The 19,982-nt window shown below is 39.8% G+C and overlaps 1 protein-coding gene across 2 annotated transcripts in view; it reads left to right on the top strand.

The window, feature by feature from the left end:
* KLHDC1 (kelch domain containing 1) overlaps positions 1-17,756 on the top strand; it is a 74,175-nt gene extending 56,419 nt beyond the window's left edge. For both annotated transcript variants that reach the window (XM_077819700.1, XM_077819699.1), the window contains 5 exons: positions 4,772-4,884; positions 8,927-8,999; positions 12,873-12,957; positions 14,870-14,922; positions 15,251-17,756. In XM_077819700.1, the coding sequence (XP_077675826.1) occupies positions 4,772-4,884; positions 8,927-8,999; positions 12,873-12,957; positions 14,870-14,922; positions 15,251-15,425 (499 nt within the window). In that variant the 3' untranslated portion in view covers positions 15,426-17,756. The remainder of the gene's footprint in view (positions 1-4,771; positions 4,885-8,926; positions 9,000-12,872; positions 12,958-14,869; positions 14,923-15,250) is intronic.
* The last annotated feature ends 2,226 nt before the right edge of the window (positions 17,757-19,982 follow it).

Below are 19,982 nucleotides of genomic sequence, written 5' to 3'. Positions count from 1 at the left end.
TCATGGGAAAGAATATTTATACCTCTTCCTTACAGGTGCGGATTGCTAACCAGTAAGCTCTGCTGTCCAAATACGATTTCATTAACTGGACAGCTATGTCAGAGTTCGCAGACCAGCTGCCCAAGGCCTCATGAGAGGAATTTTGGGTATTTGTCACTGAGGGCTGCTTGGTACCTAAAACGTCCTTGCAGTCCACGCTAGACATTGCAGACACCTCAGTCAGGATGATGGCCTCTGAGGTCACCCAGAGGAGGGCTTTTTGGCTGCAGAATTTGGGCATTGCCACCAGTGTCCAGCAAGCCACTGAAAATTTGTCCTTCAACAGCCAAACCCTGGTTTTGGACAAAACTAACAAGATGCTGCACTCCTTCAAAGACTCCAGGGCTACCCTGCAGTCATGTGAGGAGTATACACTCTGATGGTGCAGAGACACCACTACGGCGTTCAAAAGCAACACCAGCAGCAGTATCGTCTGCAGTGCATGTTTGGCCAGCCTTTCCCTCATCCAAGGCAATGGGACTACCCCAGAAAGAGGGATAGATCCCATAGGAGAAAGCAGTCAGGCTTGGGGTTCAGCCAATCCATACACTGTCCTACAAGCACCCATTTTGACTCCTTGCTCCAAAGCACTGTTCCAGTCATTGCTCCTCTCTCCTCATCTCCCCCGACTTTGGGGACAGGCTGGCCCACTTTCACAATGCTTGGGATTTGATCACCACCAACAGCTGGTTCCTAAGCACCTTCAGATCATGTTATGCCATGCAGTTCCTCTCCACCCATCCTTCTTCAGGGACCCCTCTCATGAGATACTTCTTCTCAAGCAGGTCTGCTCTCTGCTGGCTTTGGAAGTGGTGGAAGAGGTTCTGCTGGAACACTGGGTCATGGCTTCTACTCCTGGCACTTCCTGGTACCCTGAAGCAAGGGAGCAGTAAGACCCATCCTTGACCTTCGCAAGCCTCAACAAATGTATCAGATCTGTGAGGTTCCAAATAGTCACTCTGTTGATTAGTCTCCGTCTGTTGTCGCAGAACAACTGGTTTGTTGCTCTGGGCTTTCAGGATGCGTACTTTCATGTGGTGATTTTGCTGAGCCACAGAAAATTCCTTCGATTTGTTGTGGCAGAATGCCACTTTCAGTACACAGTGCTTCCATTTGGCCTCTCTTCTGCCCCTCGGGTTTTAACCAAATGCATGATCGTTGTTATGGCATATCTCAGGAAGAAAGGAATTCACATCTTCCTTTATCTGGATAAATGGTTACTGAGGGGCAGATCTAGAGAGCAAGTTCTTGCTCACACTGGCACCACACTGCTCTTGTTCAAGCATCTGGGTCTCAGCCTAAACACTGGGAAGTCAACCTTGGCTCCCACTCAGAAAATCGAGTTCAGTGGGACCCTGTTAGATTCCACAACATTGAAAGCATTTCTGCTGACTGACTGTTTTCAGACTATTCGCCGTCTTTGCCTCAGTCTGCAGTCTCAGCTTTCCATGACAGTTCAGATGTGTCTGAGGCTTGTGGGCCACATGTCCACTTGCATGCAGGTGGTCCAGTTTGCAAGGTTGTGCCTTCTCCCCCTTCAAATGTGGCTCAAGATGATTTACCATTCTACGCTTCACCCTCTAGACAGACTGGTTCATCTGTCTCCTCTGAACTCCTTGCAGCGGTGAATGCATCCAGAGAACATTTGGCAACATATTTCCTTTGTCTGGTCCTCGCCAACCAGGTCAGTTGTTACTGATGCCTCCCCAATGGGTTGGGGGGCACACTTAGGGTCACTGAAAGTGAAGGGACTATAGTAGGAGCAGAAGGCCTTACTCCATATCAATATGCTAGAGCTTCAGGCCATCTACAATGCATGTCACACTTTTCAGGACCATATCAGAGACTCAGTGGTTCACATACTTACCGACACTACACCATGTTGTATTATGTGAACAAACAAGGGGAAGCACACTTCAGATTACTCTGCCTAGAGACAGTCAGGTTTTGGCAGTTCTGCATTGAGGAGACCATTACTCTGATACCTATTCACTTATCCAAGGTTCATAATCATCTCACAGCCCATCTCAGCAGCTGCTTTTCCCTGAGTAACAAATGGTCCCTGAAGACAAGTGTCCTTTGGGTCATCTTTACAGCTTGGGGCATCCCAACGATCGACCTGTTTGCTACAAGGGACAACAGGAAATGTCATCTATTCTGCTGTCGGGGGGCATCAGTCCAGCTCCCTGTCCAATGCTTTCCACCTCAGCTGGCAGAGGGCTCTTCTCTATGCCTTTCCACTGGTCCCAATCATCCCTCAGGTCATCCTTGGATCCTTGCACTCACTCCTTGTATCTCCCAGCGTGGCTGCTGCCTGCCTGAATGAGGAGGAAGAACTGTGTTCAGTGGCTGTCCAACAAGTTCTCCTTATCAATGGAAAACCCTCCACCAGGATGTCCCTTTTCAGCTAAATGAAAGTGATTTTTGGTGTGGTCAATAGCCCATGGAATCCAACCGACACTGGTCTCTATCCAGGACAGTTTGGATTACCTGCTGCACCTTCAGGTGTTGATGCTTGTGTTTAATTCACTGGAAGTGCATTTGGCAGCATTTATTGGAACTTCATCTCCCCATTCCAAAAAGGTCAATCTTCTGCAGTGCCATGGTAGCAAGATTCTTAAAAGGACTCCTTCATCTACATCCCCCGGTCTGAGAGCTTGTTCCTTTGTGGGGCTTTAACTCAGTCCTAACAATCTTAATGGAACCTCCATTGAAGCCCCTGGCATCTTGTCCCTTTCCGCTTTTGTGTCAGAAAACTGCATTCGTGTTAGTGATAACATCTGCAAGGAGAGCGAGTGAGTTGCAGGCTCTGATGGCAGAGCGTCCTTATACACAATTCTCCAAAGACAAAGTGACCTTATAACTGCATCCAAAAAAAATTTCTAAAGTGGTTTCTCAGTTTAATTGGAACCATGCGGTACCTGTGTTCTTTCCTAAGCCGCATTCATCTCCAGAGGAGTGGTATCTCCGTACCTTAGAAGTCAGACGATATCTGGACTGGACTAAACTGTTTTGTGCTTTGCCTGGTTTGTTTGTGTCATATGCAGATCGCATGAAGGGTCAAACGGTCTTTTCACAGACAATCTCCAAATGGATAACATCCTGCATCAAGACTGCATATGAAATAGCTCTGGGTAAGCTCCCTCAGTGAGTGCAAGCTCTTTGTACGAGGGCGCAAGCAACATCCATAGCATTCCTCAGTGACATTTCCATATTGGACATTTGCAGGGCTGCTACATAGTCATTGATACATACATTCACAAACCATTGTGCCATAACTGCATATTCCAGGGTGGATGCACCCTTTGATGGAGTGGTCCTGCAGTCCTTGTTTAAGTAGGCTCTGAGCCCTGTGTCCTGGGGGAGGTACTGCTTGTGAGTTACCTAAATAGAATATACGTCTGCATCTACTCGAAGAAGAAGAAATGGTTATTTACTTAAACTGGTTCTTCGAGATGTGATGCAGATGTGTATTCCATGACCCACCTTCCATCCCCCCTGCATCAGAGTCTCGTTCCTGGGTGTTCAGTGCGAAGGAACTGAGGGAGGGTTGGGGCAGCACCACCTCATGTAGCTAGGAGAGGGGCTATGGCCACCAGGCATGAGTGCCACCTCTCTATGGATACTACTAGGCAAATTTCTATGGCTCTGGTGCGCTGGGTGTGCACACATCTAAGTGGAATACATGTCTGCATTACAAATCAAAGAACCACAGTTCCAGTAAGTAACCATTTCTTCTCTGAGATGTTGTCTTCTGGCGGATCGCACGACCTGCCCTCCATCCCCACTTTTTTTTAGTCAGGATACTGAGGGATGGTTGCGGCCACTCTGCCATTTATGCCCTAGGGTGGGAAAGTATGAGGATATGCACAGCACAACGGACACTGCTATTCAGCGATTCCTATCTCACATGCATGAGGCACATGCACATCTAGAATTGGATCTACATGGACAACGTGTTGAAGAACATGGTTAATATAAAGTAAGTAACTCTTTTTTTCAATAAGTATCATAGATCTTGTTCTGTGATTCTCTCAGGTCTCCCAAGCTAAGCATCAAGTTCTTGGGAGAGTCCCCAGGAGCACCTAGCTGTTGCAGGAAATAGTTAAAGTGGCTCAGATGATTTGTAAAGAGGCTCAGAAGGTGGCACTCTTCACCCAAAGTCTGTATGCGCCTGTGTCCTGCCATTCTGTTAGAGGGCACTGTGTCTGTGGAAGTGTGGTATCTTGGGAATAAGAAGTAAAGCCAAGGTCCCAGCCATTTGTAGTCATTAAAGATCTTATTTCTTTTCTCAGGACCAAGAGAACTATAACTCTACTATCCTGGTTACGTTTTAGTTTGAGCAACTGCAATCTATCTACTTAAATACTCTATTCAGTTTCAATTGGACACATTATTCTTCACTTCCCATCCTAAAACTGTTCTTGTGTGTTAAATAATCACTTCAGTGGTTTAAAAAAGCAGTCCCTGTGTTTCGTACATAAGTTTAAGATTTGTAAAGTATCTTGGGGGAGGAAAATATGCTATATAAGTGTAAGATCATTATCATAAGTGCTACTTCCAAAGAGCAATTGTTACAAGAAATTTCTTGTTTCAGTTTGCTCTGCTTACACTGTAGCCTGTTGAATCAGGACAGAGCCCATTCTTATTCTAGAAAACGATGAGCTGCCAGTCCAGTTCAGTTTAAGCATTCTTCTTAACTTGTTCTCTTCTTATTTTTTGTTTTACCAAGAATTCATATTAGTGGAGAGAAACCAAAAGATCGATCGTGGCACACTTTGACTCCTATAGCAGATGATAAACTTTTCCTGTTTGGTGGACTGAGTTCAGATAATGTTCCTCTAAGTAAGTACTTCAAAACATACAGATTCCATCATACATTTTAGTGCTAACCATGATGTTATATGCATTCAACTTCATCATAAAGATGTTTGGTCCAGATCTTGTTATATGACTCTCACTCTATGTGAATATTTATTCAGACACTTTTTATTATTGTTGTTTTATATAGCACTGATGATGGACATAGCACAGTACAATGAGTATATGTGTTGAACAAATAGCCTTTTCACCAAACAACTTACCATCTGATAAAATAAGAGCTAGAGTCTCACTCATGCCAGTCTAAATCAGGAATAACTCCATCAAAGACAATAAAATTGCAAAACTAGTAACAAAATATAATTACAACACAATATGTGAATAAACGTTAATCACATTCTGCTCCAATCTGACCTATAAAACCTTCACGTAAAAAGTGAGAGAGCCTGCTACAAAGCTCTTTTTCTAATAAAGGCAGCCTGTATAACTGATAAAATGCACAGTTGGTGGTAATGGTGGAGCTTCAGGTTTCACAAATATTCAGGGCCAGATTTTGAAAGGTGCCTTGACCCATCAATCTGAATGTATTTAATGTGTGTGCATATCAAGTGTCCCGCAGGGATCAGTACTGGGTCCAATTCTATTCAGTATCTTCATCAATGATTTAGATAATAGCATAGAGTGTACACATGACGTTTGCAGATGATACCAAGCTGGGAAGGGTTGCAAGTGCTTTGGAGGATAGGATTAAAATTCAAAATGATCTGGACAAACTGGAGAAATGGTCTGAAGTAAATAGGATGAGATTCAAGAAGGACAAATGCAAAGTACTGCACTTAAGGAGGAACAATCAGTTGCACACATACAAAATGGGACATGACTGTGCCAAGGAAGGAGTACTGTGGAAAGAGATCGGGGGGGTCAAACTGGATCACAAGCAAAATATGAGTCAACAGTGTAACACTGTTGCAAAAAAAGCAAACATCCTTCTGGGATGTATTAGCAGGAGTGTTGTAAGCAAGACGCAAGAAGTTAATTCTTCTGCTCTACTCGGCGCTGATTAGGCTTCAGCTGGAGTATTGTGTCCAGTTCTGGGCACCACATTTCAGGAAAGATGTGGACAAATTGGAGAAAGTCCAGAGAAGAGTAACAAAAATGATTAAATGTCTAAAAAACGTGACCTCTGAGGGAAGATTGAAAAAAATGGGTTTGTTTAGTCTGGAGAAGAGAAGACTGAGAGGGGACATAACAATTTTCAAGTACATAAACGGTTGTTACAAGGAGGGAGAAAAATTGTTCTCGTTAACCTCTGAGGATAAGACAAGAAGCAATGGGCTTAAATTGCAGGAAGGACGGTTTAGGTTGGATATTAGGAAAAGCTTCCTAACTGTCAGGCTAGTTAAGCACTGGAATAAATTGCCTAGGGAGGTTGTGGAATGTCCGCCATTGGAGATTTTTATGAGCCTTTTGGACAAGCACCTCTCAGGGATGGTCTAGATAATATTCAGTCCTGCCATTAATACAGTGGACTGGACTAGATGACCTCTTGAGGTCCCTTCCAGTCTTATGATTCTATGATTTGCACAAATTTGGGATTTGACACTGCACTCTTTTATTCAGGCAACACTCCCATTCATTTTAAGAGTTTTGCCTGGATAATAATTTGGACTGTAAGATTGCGTCTTCTGTCCTTTACAGATATGAGTGATTGTCCCTGCAATCACTTTTTAGCAACCATTTTTTTTAAAAGCCCGTCACTTAACATCTATTATGCATTAATCAAATAATAAAAATATTACTACTGTCCTTGCAAATTAAGGAATTTTATTTGTATTAAGGTATAAGATGATCATTTATATATTTAATTATGGAAATCATGGTTGTAGTCAGTTTTCAGAGTAACAGCCGTGTTAGTCTGTATTCGCAAAAAGAAAAGGAGTACTTGTGGCACCTTAGAGACTAACCAATTTATTTGAGCATGAGCTTTCGTGAGCTACAGCTCACTTCATCAGATACATACCGTGGAAACTGCAGCAGACTTTATATATACACAGAGAATATGAAACAATACCTCCTCCCACCCCACTGTCCTGCTGGTAATAGCTTATCTAAAGTAATCGTCAGGTTAGGCCATTTCCAGCACAAATCCAGGTTTTCTCACCCTCCACCCCCCCACACAAATTCACTCTCCTGCTGGTGATAGCCCATCCAAAGTGACAACTCTTTACACAATGTGCATGATAATGAAGTTAGGAAATGGCCTAACTTCATTATCATGCACATTGTGTAAAGAGTTGTCACTTTGGATGGGCTATCACCAGCAGGAGAGTGAATTTGTGTGGGGGGGTGGAGGGTGAGAAAACCTGGATTTGTGCTGGAAATGGCCTAACCTGACGATTACTTTAGATAAGCTATTACCAGCAGGACAGTGGGGTGGGAGGAGGTATTGTTTCATATTCTCTGTGTATATATAAAGTCTGCTGCAGTTTCCACGGTATGTATCTGATGAAGTGAGCTGTAGCTCACGAAAGCTCATGCTCAAATAAATTGGTTAGTCTCTAAGGTGCCACAAGTACTCCTTTTCTTGTTGTAGTCAGTGTTACTCTTGCTGTTACTGCATGAAAATATCTATTATGCAAAATAAAGGCCTTAATTAATTCCTTCTTCATTGTCTGGCACCTTGGAGATCAAGCAAAAAGGAGACTTGGAAGAAGGAGGAAGAGAAAAAAAGAAAGAAAATGAGATAAAGAAAGTGAGGGAATATTGTTTCAATATCGGTTTTGTTCAATATCTTTATTAATGATCTGGAGGATGGCATGGACTGCACCCTCAGCAAGTTTGCATATGACACTAAACTGGGAGGAGTGGTAGATATGTTGGAGGGTAGGGAGAGGATTCAAAGGGACCTAGACAAATTAGAGGATTGGGCCAAAAGAAATCTGATGAGGTTCAACAAGGACAAGTGCAGAGTCCTGCACTTAGGATGGAAGAATCCCATGCACTGCTACAGACTAGGGACCAAGTGGCTAGGCAGCAGTTCTGCAGAAAAGGACCTAGGGGTTACAGTGGACGAGAAGCTGGATATGAGTCAACAGTGTGCCCTTGTTGCCAAGAAGGCTCACAGCATTTTGGGCTGTATAAGTAGGCGCATTGCCAGCAGATTGAGGGACGTGATCATTCCCCTCTATTTGACATTGGTGATGCCTCATCTGGAGTACTGTCCAGTTTTGCTCCCCACACTACAAGAAGGATGTGGAAAAATTGGAAAGCGTCCAGCAGAGGGCAACAAAAATGATTAGGGGGCTGGAGCACATGACTTATGAGGAGAGGCTGAAGGAACTGGGATTATTTAGTCTGCAGAATTGAAGAATATGGGGGGATCTGATAGCTGCTTTCAACTACCTGAAAGGGGGTTCCAAAGAGGATGGATCTAGACTGTTCTCAGTGGTAGCAGATGACAGAACAAGGAGCAATGATCCCAAGTTGCAGTGGGGGAGGTTTAGGTTGGATATTAGGAAAAACTTCTTCACTAGGAGGGTGGTGAAGCACTGGAATGGGTTACCTAGGGAGGTAGTGAATCTCCTTCCTTAGAAGTTTTTAAGGTCAGGCTTGACAAAGCCCTGGCTGGGATGATTTAGTTGGTGTTGGTCCTGCTTTGAGCAGGGCGTTGAACTAGATGACCTCCTGAGGTCCCTTCCAACCCTGATATTCTATGATTCTATGATTGGGGGAGTACTTTAAGATTTGTAGAATCCCTGGGACACAGCAGTCTTCATTCTGATGAATATAGTCCTGTCATTTCAAAATAGTCTCTGATTTGACTTGTATATTTTATATTGTGTTTTTAACTCCAGATTTCAGTGTAGCTAACTTTATCTTTTGTGACAAAAAAGAACTCACAAGTTAAGTCATGAAGACTCTAAAATTATGGTAGTCAATTCATTAACATGGTAGTCATTCTTTTGATGTTAGATATTTTAGACTGTAGAGCTCTTTGTACAAAACAAAAGGTAATATCTTATTCACCAAGAAATAATTCTAAGATACATATTTTCCTTATTTGCAGGTGACGGTTGGATTCATAATGTCACAACAAATGGATGGAAACAACTTACCCACTTACCTAAGAGTAGGCCTAGGTATAAAAAAAAAGTCAGCATTTGCTGAAATTTTTGAATATTTTGAAATATGATTAAATAAGGTATTAAATCAGAACACCTGCCTTTAAAATAACGTATTAAAATATTTTACAAAATGAGCTCGACATAATTGAACAGCTTGCTTTATATAAGTAGTTTTATTCTTTTTCATTATTAGGCATAGTCTTTTTTTATTTTCAAGATTTATTATTTAAAATGCTTGCTGGCACTAACAGGGTGTTTGTAATGAAAGGGGTGCAGACTAAATTCACTTGATGTTTTACTTCCAAATAAGTAGATATCAGAAATATGTAAAAGTAAAATGTGTAGCACTTTTACTAATTAACATTAGATTTAATAATATACAACTAAATGAATCATGAAAGTTCATTATTTTTAGAAGAGACAGAACCAGGGAAATGATGTTGCACTCTTTTAGGATTCAAAGGAAGTTTAAATAATAGTTCTTTCTGGTTTTTTCCTGAACAGAAGTAGCTAATGACACTTATTGTTTTGCATAAATTAATTTAATACAGAACAACAGTGATTGGGTTTAAATTGCAGTATTTTGAAAGACTATAACTTTTTAGTGGACTTAATTACTGACCAAAAAGGGTCCAGTTCAAACATCCAATGTCTACATCTTTTAGATTTGCACAAGTAGACTTTTTTTAGAGCTTGCGTAGAACAAAAACATAATTTAATTTTATGGAATTAAGAGCAAAGGAAATGTGTGATTCGTTCCATGTCTGACTGAAGTAAGTAAGTCTCATGTTGTAAACATGGATGTTATACAGATAGTGCCATTGAAAATGGGTACTTACTGCATCAGGGTACACTTTTTTATTTTTGCCAACATTTGCAGCATTCACTATATTTAGAATCCAAAATACTGTAAATACCTAGGTAAATTTAATTACTGCAGGTGGTACATAGCCAGTTTTTAAAAGGACTTTATACGTTAACCGGGGTGTTTCCAGGTTTCTTCCTGAATTAATTACCACTGCAATATATCTGCTATATTTAGTTTAATTATAATAGGATTGTTACACCAGATCTGGTTGAAATTTAGGAAAACACCTTAAAGCACAAGTATTAATAATCATACTTAGCTTTCGACATCACTTTCCATCTATAGATCTCAACGTGCTTTAGGCAAGAAGGTGAGTATCATTATCCATGTTTTACTGATGAGGAAATTGAGACACAGAGAAATGGAGTGACTTGTCCTGGGTAATATATCAAGTCAGTAGCAGAGTAAGAATTGAAACAGTTGTCCTCTGACTCCCAGTACAATCCCCTGTCTACATTGCCTCTCTTAAAGTAACTGCTGGGCCACACTGCCTCCCACAGAGTAATCAAGCTGTGGGTGAGTGTCCAGTGTGAGGACAGCCAAAGGGCTGTAGCGTAGTCACCATTCCAGACTGTAGGTTAAAATAGTATCTGTGGCACCTGTGCTTAGGTTCTTGGCCAGTGGATCTATATGGGCCTGATGCAGAACCTGTTGAAATCAACGGAAGTTTTTCTATTGATTGCAATGGGCTTTGCATCAGGCCATATAAACACAGATCTACTGGCTTCTAATCTGGCCAACTCTGGAAATCCCCTTCCATGCTGACCTATTTGGAGTTGGTTCAGAGCACATTTTCAGTACTGTATCTGTGCCCTATCTCCTGATATATGTATAGGGTTATTGCAGCGCCTTCAGAACACAGGCAGCTTTATGCAGGCCTTTTGCAGTGGGATGAATTTGAGAACAGAGTCTTAAAATTAGGGTTGCCAACTCTGACTGAAGCTATTCCAGGAGATTTTTTTTTCCAACATAACATAATGTCATTTTCTTAAAATATCCTATTAAAATCTCCTGCATTGCTTTCAATAGTCACCGGAAGATGGATGCTGATTCTGGGTGACGCCAGGCCAATCCTGGAGGTTGGCAACCCTGTGCTTAAAATGTGTTGGCAAAAAAAGTATACATGTGTATGTCCCTATATAAAGATATAGCTTATATCACATGCATAAGTGCATGAATGTATTTTCTTGAGTTTCCTACAAAACTTTTTCATTTATGACAATCCCCCAAAATAATTTATGTAAGAGACTGTTTTTCTGTTTCTAATTATGCATAATAAACTGTCACTCTTATTATAGACTTACAGTATTGAATGAACCTTGTGTGTCTTGCTGGAAAAAGTGTTTTGTTTTTTGGTTTGGTTTTTAATTGCAGCTAGGCTAAGACTTTGCATGCCAAGTTTCTTTCCAGCATGAATTTTTTGTTTGTTATAAACTCCCAGTGTTTAACTAAAGGATAAACTATGTCATCACTATAATTCTAGGTAGAGAGTCTGTGTAAAAAGGTTACATTAATTCAGCTTATGTACTATGTAAATAACATGCTTTATTAGAATGTTTAGGTGATAAGTTAGAGCAGCTGTGAGAGGACATAAACTCTATCAGTCTATAGAAAAAAGCATCAGGTTTCAAGCTAGAATGTCAAGAAAGTCAAGGCAGGAAAGGCTTTCCAGTGTTCTTCGATGATCAAGTCCAGGCCAGAGTTTTCCTAATGCAGATAAGACAGAGACAGATCTATCTACAGGTATGAGGAAGAGAAAAGGTGGGATAGTTTAGTGTAAGGAGAACAGTGAATAATTGCTGAAATGAATGACGTAAGAAAATGTGAGTGAATTTAGTTTTGCATGAAAATTCCATTTATGCGTACTTTTTAGTAGTTAAAACATAACAGAAGGGGCCAAATTCTACATTGACTTACACCCAATGCTATCCTGTTTACCTGAGTGGGGTTACACTTGGCACAAGACAGTGCAGAATTCGATCAGTTAATTCTAATAATAATAACAATAACTAAATGCAGTACAGTGAAAACCTACTTATATGAATCGTTGATAAAATAATAAGTTTATAAGAATCACTTTTCTCCAAAACATTTTATATACACAACACAAACAAAACTTCTCCTGCTGAGCATGAATGTGGAAATTGTCACAATCAGAAAGTGATCTGCATGCATTGGAATGAGGCAGAAAAAGGATGGATGGGAACTGATGGAGAAAAACCTGTGTTCTGAGACTCAATCCTAAAATTCAGGAATGAGAGTCAACATAAATGAGCCCATAATCCCAATTTGCTAGTACTTGTTAATTAAAAAATAAAAGTGGAAAACTGATATAAAAATAAAATACTTACTATATGTAAACATTTATCAAGATACTTATGAGTTTTCCACTGTAGTGTTCTGTGTAAAATAACGATAGGTAAGCCAATATATGTATATGTGTGTGTGTGTGTGTATATATATAATAGAAAAACTATACTACAAATCAGCCAGACAGCCACATTAATATGTTGGTCTGAAAGTTCTCTTAAGGTAAAATGGCTAGTCATATTCCTTTCCATTACTTTTTAATCCTCTCATACAAGTATAGAAGTGAATAATTTGATCTTTCAGGCATGGTTCCTGAGTGTTGAAGCCTCCTGAAATATTTTTTATACAATAAGAATTTAATAAAATTCCTCTTGGTAAGTAGTGTAAGACCAGTAAGAATTCAATTTGTCTGTTCATAAGTATTGGATTCATAGCATTTATAAAATTGACTGCTCCATTTAACCAAATTTATCATGTCATTATTCAATTTTCTTTTCAAATGAATCTTTTGAGATATGAGAAATGAGGGGGAAATCATGTGATGTGGATGAGGTTATACTCATTCAGGTAAAGGTCCTGCTTCCCTGAATCCTATATTAAAACATTTAAAATTAACTAATTTAGATTTGTTTAGTTGATAATATGCAAATAAACCATTATTATTATTTTATTTATTAAGCTATTCATTTTATTTATAAATTTGTTTGTAGGTTGTGGCACACAGCCTGTCTTGGCACAGAAGGAGAAGTGATGATCTTTGGTGGGAGCAAAGATGACTTGCATTTCTTGGACACAGTCAGTAAATTTAATAATGAAGTCTTAGTATAATTTAATTAAAAAAACATGAATTCAACATTATTGCTGAGAATTTAAGTGCATGAAGATCAGGACATTCAAGGCCAACTGTTCAGTTGGTATAAATCAGTATAATGTCTTGACTTAGATTCCTAAATTCTATGGCCAAAAGGGATCATTGTGATCATCTAGGCTGACCCCATGTATAGCTCAGGCCATAACTTCCCCAAAATACTTCGTAGAGCAGATCTTTTAGAAAAATCTTGATTTAAAAATTGTAAGGGATGGAGACTCCACCACGACCCTTGGTAAATTACTCCAATGGTTAATTACTCTCACCATTAAAAGTGTATGTCTTATTTCCAGTCTGAATTTGTCTAGCTTTGACTTTGAGCCACTGCCTCCTGTTATACCTTTTTCTGCTAGATTAAAGAGCCCTTTTGTAAGTACCTACATGGAAACAAATATTTACTGGACTATAAACAAGTCACCCCTTAACCTTCTCTTTGATAAACTAAATAGATTGAGCTCCTTAAGTCTATCATTATAAAGCATGTTTCCTTTCATCATTCTTGTGACTACTCTCTTCAGTGGAGCAATCTTGATTTACATTATAAAGTTTTGGTTCCTATAAGAACTACAATTCATCATCATTCATGGATTGTTTGGTATTACTATATAGTGTGTTAATTTTTGTGCCTTAATGCCTATATCCAGAGCATAGCAACAGCCCAATTAGTGGGACTGGGTGCTATGTAGATGTGCAGGGGAAAAGCCAGAGAGGCACACTCCATACCCCAACCCTCCAAATGAATGGCACAACTCTGCTGAGCCTGCTTCATCCACTCCTGCAGGAACTGACACGCATCTGCATAGCTACAGATCACCCACTCCCTATGCTGCTATATAGGTGCATCTGTAGATCTGAGTTCCGCGCAGCACAGAACATGTACTTGTGTGCATAATTCCTGTGAGTAGTCCCACTGAAGTCATGTGAATAGTTATGGGCATGTGTGAATGTCTGCATATCTTAACCTAAAAAAAACCAAAAACAAGACTCCACAAGTAAGTGTAACAAACAAGAGGGAAAGGGGAAGGAAGATTATGGTAAAAGTAATAGTTATCATCTGGTTACATAAGCTAAGAGTGTGTGTACACCTTGATGGTTCTGACTCATTTAAACTATGTTTTAATTTTAGTCAATTACCATTTTAAACATTTGCTATCTAACCATAGACCCCATTATTTGTATATTATTTATTGTAATTGTTTGTTTTCATTCTATTCTACTGACTATTCCCAAACATCTTTCTATCTACCATTATTAGTTCCTTTTAAAATATAAACTCCTAAACTTCTCTCCCCCTAGAAGTCCTGCCTCAGATCGGGCTGGAAGGCCATCAAAGCTCTTCTGTTGTTCAGGGACCAGGGTTGGGTCCCTGAAGGTGCCAGATGGCACATACTCCATCAATCCATAGTAAAACATATATTCTGACATCACTGTTGTCCAGGGTTGTGAAGATGCCACTAGAGTTTGCCCATTACCTAAATCCCTTCTTACCACTTTCCCACATCTTTCCAATTCAAAAATCCATCTCCCAGCCCCACAAAGCAGTTGTCAGGGGAACTTGATGCTGTAAAGATGTGGCCTTTCAATGTTGCTGAGAGGGGAGGTTGAAGAAGACGTGTCCCCAAAGTCCTGCCTCTGTAGGCATGTAGGTGGGGGCTCAGAAGTATTTTTAATCTTTATAATATAATTGTTAATTTAAATATTCATAGATTTTAATTATATTTATGGTAATCCATTTTATATCATCCTGTTGAAACAAATATAAAGGTATTCCTGGGATAACTTTTAAATTGACAGTTAATCTTGATCATTCTCCTGATTGTTGCTGTTCTTCTTCATTAGGGTCACTGCAGTGATTTATTGATTTTTCAAACTCAACCTTACTCACTTCTCAGGTGAGTTTAGATTATATAGTGGCACAAAGAGTCTAGCACAGATAATTATGGTACTACTTTTTATAACTGAATAGTTTTTTTTAACATAAGGCACTTTTAACTATTCTTACCTGGATCAGTAGGTAAGAAACAAAATTATGACTCTAGTTAATAATGTAAATATGCTCTGTAAATATGTTTCAAAACAGTTTTAAAGCATTGGTATTATTATGGAATGGACTATACATAAATTACATATACTTTTAATTTAACATTTTTTGTAAAAGTTTGTTTCATGTGTTTTATCTTTAGGTTATAAGACCTTAGTTAATTCTGACATTCTTTTCAGATTGTGCCTTGACTGCATTGGTAAAAATGCCAGCCTTTTAAAGAATCAAATATCCTGGTTACCATCCAAAATTTTGCCACAAGTGTTGAAAAAAATAACCTTTTGGGCTGCATCTAACCATCGGCAAGAGAAAAAAGCTGAAATTGAAAAACAAGAGCAAATAAATGTCACCTGAACAAGGACAAAAAAGATATTGACCGCTATATGTATTTATAGTATACAGCAAAGATTTTTGTTAGCGATTGTTTACTAGCAGTACACATAAGGTATTTGGTAGGCTGAGTTTCTACAAGAAAGTCCTTTTTGTTTCCTGAGGTATTGCAAAGAGTGAAAACTAAATATTCTGTGTTGTAATAACACCACTTGAGGTTGCAGAAATTAACTTCTGCTCTTATGGTCTTGGTAAGCGACTTCATAAAAAGTACTCTTTTGTAAAGTAACAGAAGACAGAACTTTTTCAGAGGCATAAAAATTTCTCTTTCGGATCTAAAATCTTATTTCCAGTTTTGTCACATCAGCACTTGCTGATGAAGACAAAATTAGTTTGACACAGTATCCGTGTTAATTTAACTCTTGTTAATATGATTATAATTGCAAATCCTTTTGTTTGATTTATTTAATTTAACAGCAGCATATGAAAGTTTGACTATTGATACTGGGAGGTAACCATCCTACACAAAAGCAAAAAAATCAACACGTTGGCTAACTGTGGAACTTTAAAAGTAAAAAAAAAAAAAGATACTAAGCTAAATAATTTTGTATGTGAAAATTCAAATGCAGTTCATAACATTGTTTTACTGTAATTCTCTAATCAATGACATTTTTTCAAAATAGATTTTATATATATTTTTTATTTTGAATGTGTAAAGTTTATATTTAATTTTGGTTCAAAATATTTTATTTATTGTAAAAAGCTTATATAGAATTACTATTTTCCTATCTGTTTTGGGTATTTAGTTAGTTGGGACCCAGTCATTAAAATTTTATGTAAACAGTATATTTGAATGTAGACCATTCTGATTAGTTTTTACCATTTTTACAATCTGACTCCAAAATCCTATGTAATTAGGAAAGGAGATTTTGTAGTGAATGTGTATCTTAGAAGAAAATATATTATGACTGAGTATCACAGTTGAGCCATATTTTCCTATTTTCTTCAACTAAGGAGACATTTGATATTAGCAAAAAAAAAAAAAAGTGAAGTGGGAGTGTAAATTGTCCAGATTTGTGGTCTTTATGTTAAAAGGGATTCCCACACACAAGGAAATGGTTCAAATGATTAAACTGGCCCCAACGACTGTAAAATTTTCTTAGGTATAAGCATCCACTCCTTCCACTTTTTAACATATAGCTGGATTTGCAGCTCTTATCCTGCAGAACAAGGGACAATTTCAAATACATCCTACCACAATGCATATATTAATTACTTAGAATTTGTTATGACCCTCATCCTGCAAAGACTCATATGCATGCTTGACTTCAAGCACATGAATAGTCCCATTTTGTTCAGTGGGATTACTCACATGCTTAAAGTTATGCACATATATGAGTCTTCAAAGGATCAGGGCCTATAAGAGCTCTTTAGACCATCATTTGAACTGATCTGATCAAATTTGAAGAGAACACCTCCAGGCTCCACCTCCATCCTCCAGCTTTTATGACCTCCATCCTCCAGCTTTTATGACTGGAGTTCAGAAGTTTTGAAAGTCCTTTTAAAATTGGTTCTTTCACATAAGGAATTATATTTTTCTCAGATAGGAGTTACGGTTAAGGATAGATAATATCATTTTGGAATTAATTATAAATCCTTAAAAGGCAACTTTTCCCATGAGTATCTGTATTAATGATACTAGGGACAATTCCCTCTCAGATCCACATGATAGTACGCAAGTCTGGTGTTCTGCTTCCCCATATGTGCAGAATTCACAATGACATCATTGAGAGATCTACATGCATAGAGGAATACTGAAGTGCTATTTCTACTGTACAGACGTGAGAGGAGAATTTTGCCCATTGATTTACAGAGGAAATAGGATCAAAACATTTTGTGGCAATATGTAATCCTTAATCCATTTGCTATAGTTTTGCCACTGCACATATGCTGCTGTGAACATTTAAAATCAGTGGAATGTTAGATGTACCTGGGACATTCAACAGCACAGCAAGTGCACTTTATAGGAATGTTCCTGGGGAACATTTAGCACTATGAGAATTCAAAATGATTAATTTCAGACTGTATGTAGCAGTGGAAAATTTGTGTTAATTATCTTAAGACAAGCAATTTTGTTATTATTACACTTGGGTAAATGTTCTTATGTAAAGAAGTTAGTATAAAAAAAGAGGTAAAATACCAGCAATTTTTTTTATGGAGACTATGTTCAGATTCAGTTATAGACATTATCAAAAGTGCCTTTAGCACCATGTTATGTTTTCATTAATGTTTCAGAATATTTGCAGTTACGTCTTTGTTTACTGTTATAAACTAGAATAAAAATGTGAGTTTTTGACAGACTACATTGTAAATCAGTTATGATCACAGACTGCAAAATATTTTACAATTCTATCATAAGTAACGTGTTTCCTTTAAAATACGTGACTGTGCCACACTTTAAAGTACTATCTGTAATATTTAATTCCTAAAAGCATACTGTTTTAGGACAAAAGGATCCTTACACTCTCATTGACATCAGTGTGTCCCATATTTTGAATTAGTTGTACCAGTCTTTCACAATTTTCTTCCACCCACTACTTCTAACTTCTGTCTAAAAACTTTGCTAATTCTTCTTCTTCAAGTGATTGCACATGTCCATTCCACTGTAGGTGTGTGTGCACCTTGAAGTTTTTTCTCTTAGCAGTACCGGTGGGGGCAGCATGAGTGCCCTCTAGTGCCTCGCATCACTGCATGTAGGTATAAAGGGCTGCACTGCTCCCGACTCCCCTCAGTTCCTTCCTACTGCCAGTGATAGTTACTGTTGCAGCTACAGTCTTTGTTTCTTCATATCTTCCCTCCTTTAGTGTAAATAGTACCTTTAGTGTTTGTTTTTAGTTTTTACAGAATATCTGTAAATAGCTTCGGGAATAAATTTAGAATACTGAGGGAATAGAATAGGCTGAGGGAACTGGGGTTATTTAGTCTGCAGAAGAGAAGAGTGAGGGGGGGGGGGGGATTTGATAGCAGCCTTCAGTTACCTGAAGGGGGGTTCCAAAGAGGATGGAGCTAGGCTGTTCTCAGTGGTGGCAGATGACAGAACAAGAAGCAATTGTCTCAAGTTGCAGTGGGGGAGGTCTAGGTTGGATATTAGGAAACACTATTTCACGAGGAGGGTGGTGAAGCACTGGAATGGGTTCCCTAGGGAGGTGGTGGAATCTCCCTCCTTAGAGGTTTTTAAGGCCTGGCTTCACAAAGCCCTGGCTGGGCTGATTTATTTGGTGTTGGTCCTGCTTTGAGCAGGGGGTTGGACTAGATGACCTCCTGAAGTCTCTTCCAACCCTAATATTCTATGATTCTATGATCTTTTTAGTATATAGCTACCATTGGCTTGGTTGGGCTCCAGGTTCGGACTGATGCCCCATTCACATGGCTTCAAGGTCAGTCTGTTCATGTAACAGATCTGCCAGTGAGCAACCCAAACTCCATCTGCCTTAAGTGTCTGGGAAGGCACATGTGACAAACACCACACTTGTAGAGGGTTCAAACCCTGTTCGAAAAAGGTCACAAAATTGCCAGATTCAAGTACATGCTCATGGAGTCTGCACATCATCTGCTGTCAGAATGAGTACCAAGAAGTCCGAGTCTGTTAGGCATGCTCCTCATGTTCTAATAGAATCCTAAGAAGAGACTGTGTTAAGTCTCTTAAAGCCTAGGTACCGGACTCTGCAAGAAGAAGGCACCAAGTGTTTGTAAGGACGCAGTGGGGCACTCAAAAAAGTCACACCCCCAGGAGCAATGTGTGAGCCAGGAGGGATTGTTGATTCCAGAACCCAGGAAGGTCCATTCAGACCAATCCCTGAAGGATCAGTGCACCTCTTGGTACTGCAGTTTCAGGAGCCCTTTCTAGTACCCCTGACCTATTCTTGTATGGGCTACATGTAGACACAAGTGTCTGTTTGAATAGAATCAGCTGCAAGGTCAAGGTCTAAATTAAGTGTCCTAAAGGTCAGTATGTGACCCCCACCACCATGAAGTCCAGGTCATCATGGAGTATGGGACAGGGAGTACGTAGTGAATAATTTAATATTGTAATCTTGAGGCAGAGACCCTATTTCTGTTCTGTGCTCGCATGAGGGTTGCCACCTCTGCATACAAAAAAATATGGGGCATCTGCCCTCTGAGGTGCAAAAACACAGGACATCCACCTGCCCCCTACCTTCTACCACATACACCTGGCCTCCTCTCCCCACCCCGGCACTGGCTCGCTATCCCATCCCTGGGGGATCACACCAGCCCCCACAGCCACCTGCTGCCAGGGCTGCCCTGGCCACTGACCGTGGCAAACAGGGTATGGCACCAGCCGATCCATCGTACTCCCACCTGGCGGTGACCCCACAGCCGGTACCTGCTCTGCCCATTCCACTGGCTGCTCCCGAGCCACCCCATCCCTGCAGTTCCCAACTACTCCGGAGCTAGAGCGCCCGGGGCGCGGGCACGGCTGCCCTCAGGCTGTCCCGACAAAAGGGGCTGTGGGAGCCAATGGGGCGTGCCTGACCAAACCCGGCATCTTTACTGCGCTGG

Source organism: Eretmochelys imbricata, chromosome 6, assembly GCF_965152235.1.
Source record: "Eretmochelys imbricata isolate rEreImb1 chromosome 6, rEreImb1.hap1, whole genome shotgun sequence".
Lineage (NCBI taxonomy): Eukaryota > Metazoa > Chordata > Testudines > Cheloniidae > Eretmochelys > Eretmochelys imbricata.
Note: the sequence above shows the minus strand (reverse complement) of the source record. Positions and strands in the feature narration are given on the sequence as shown.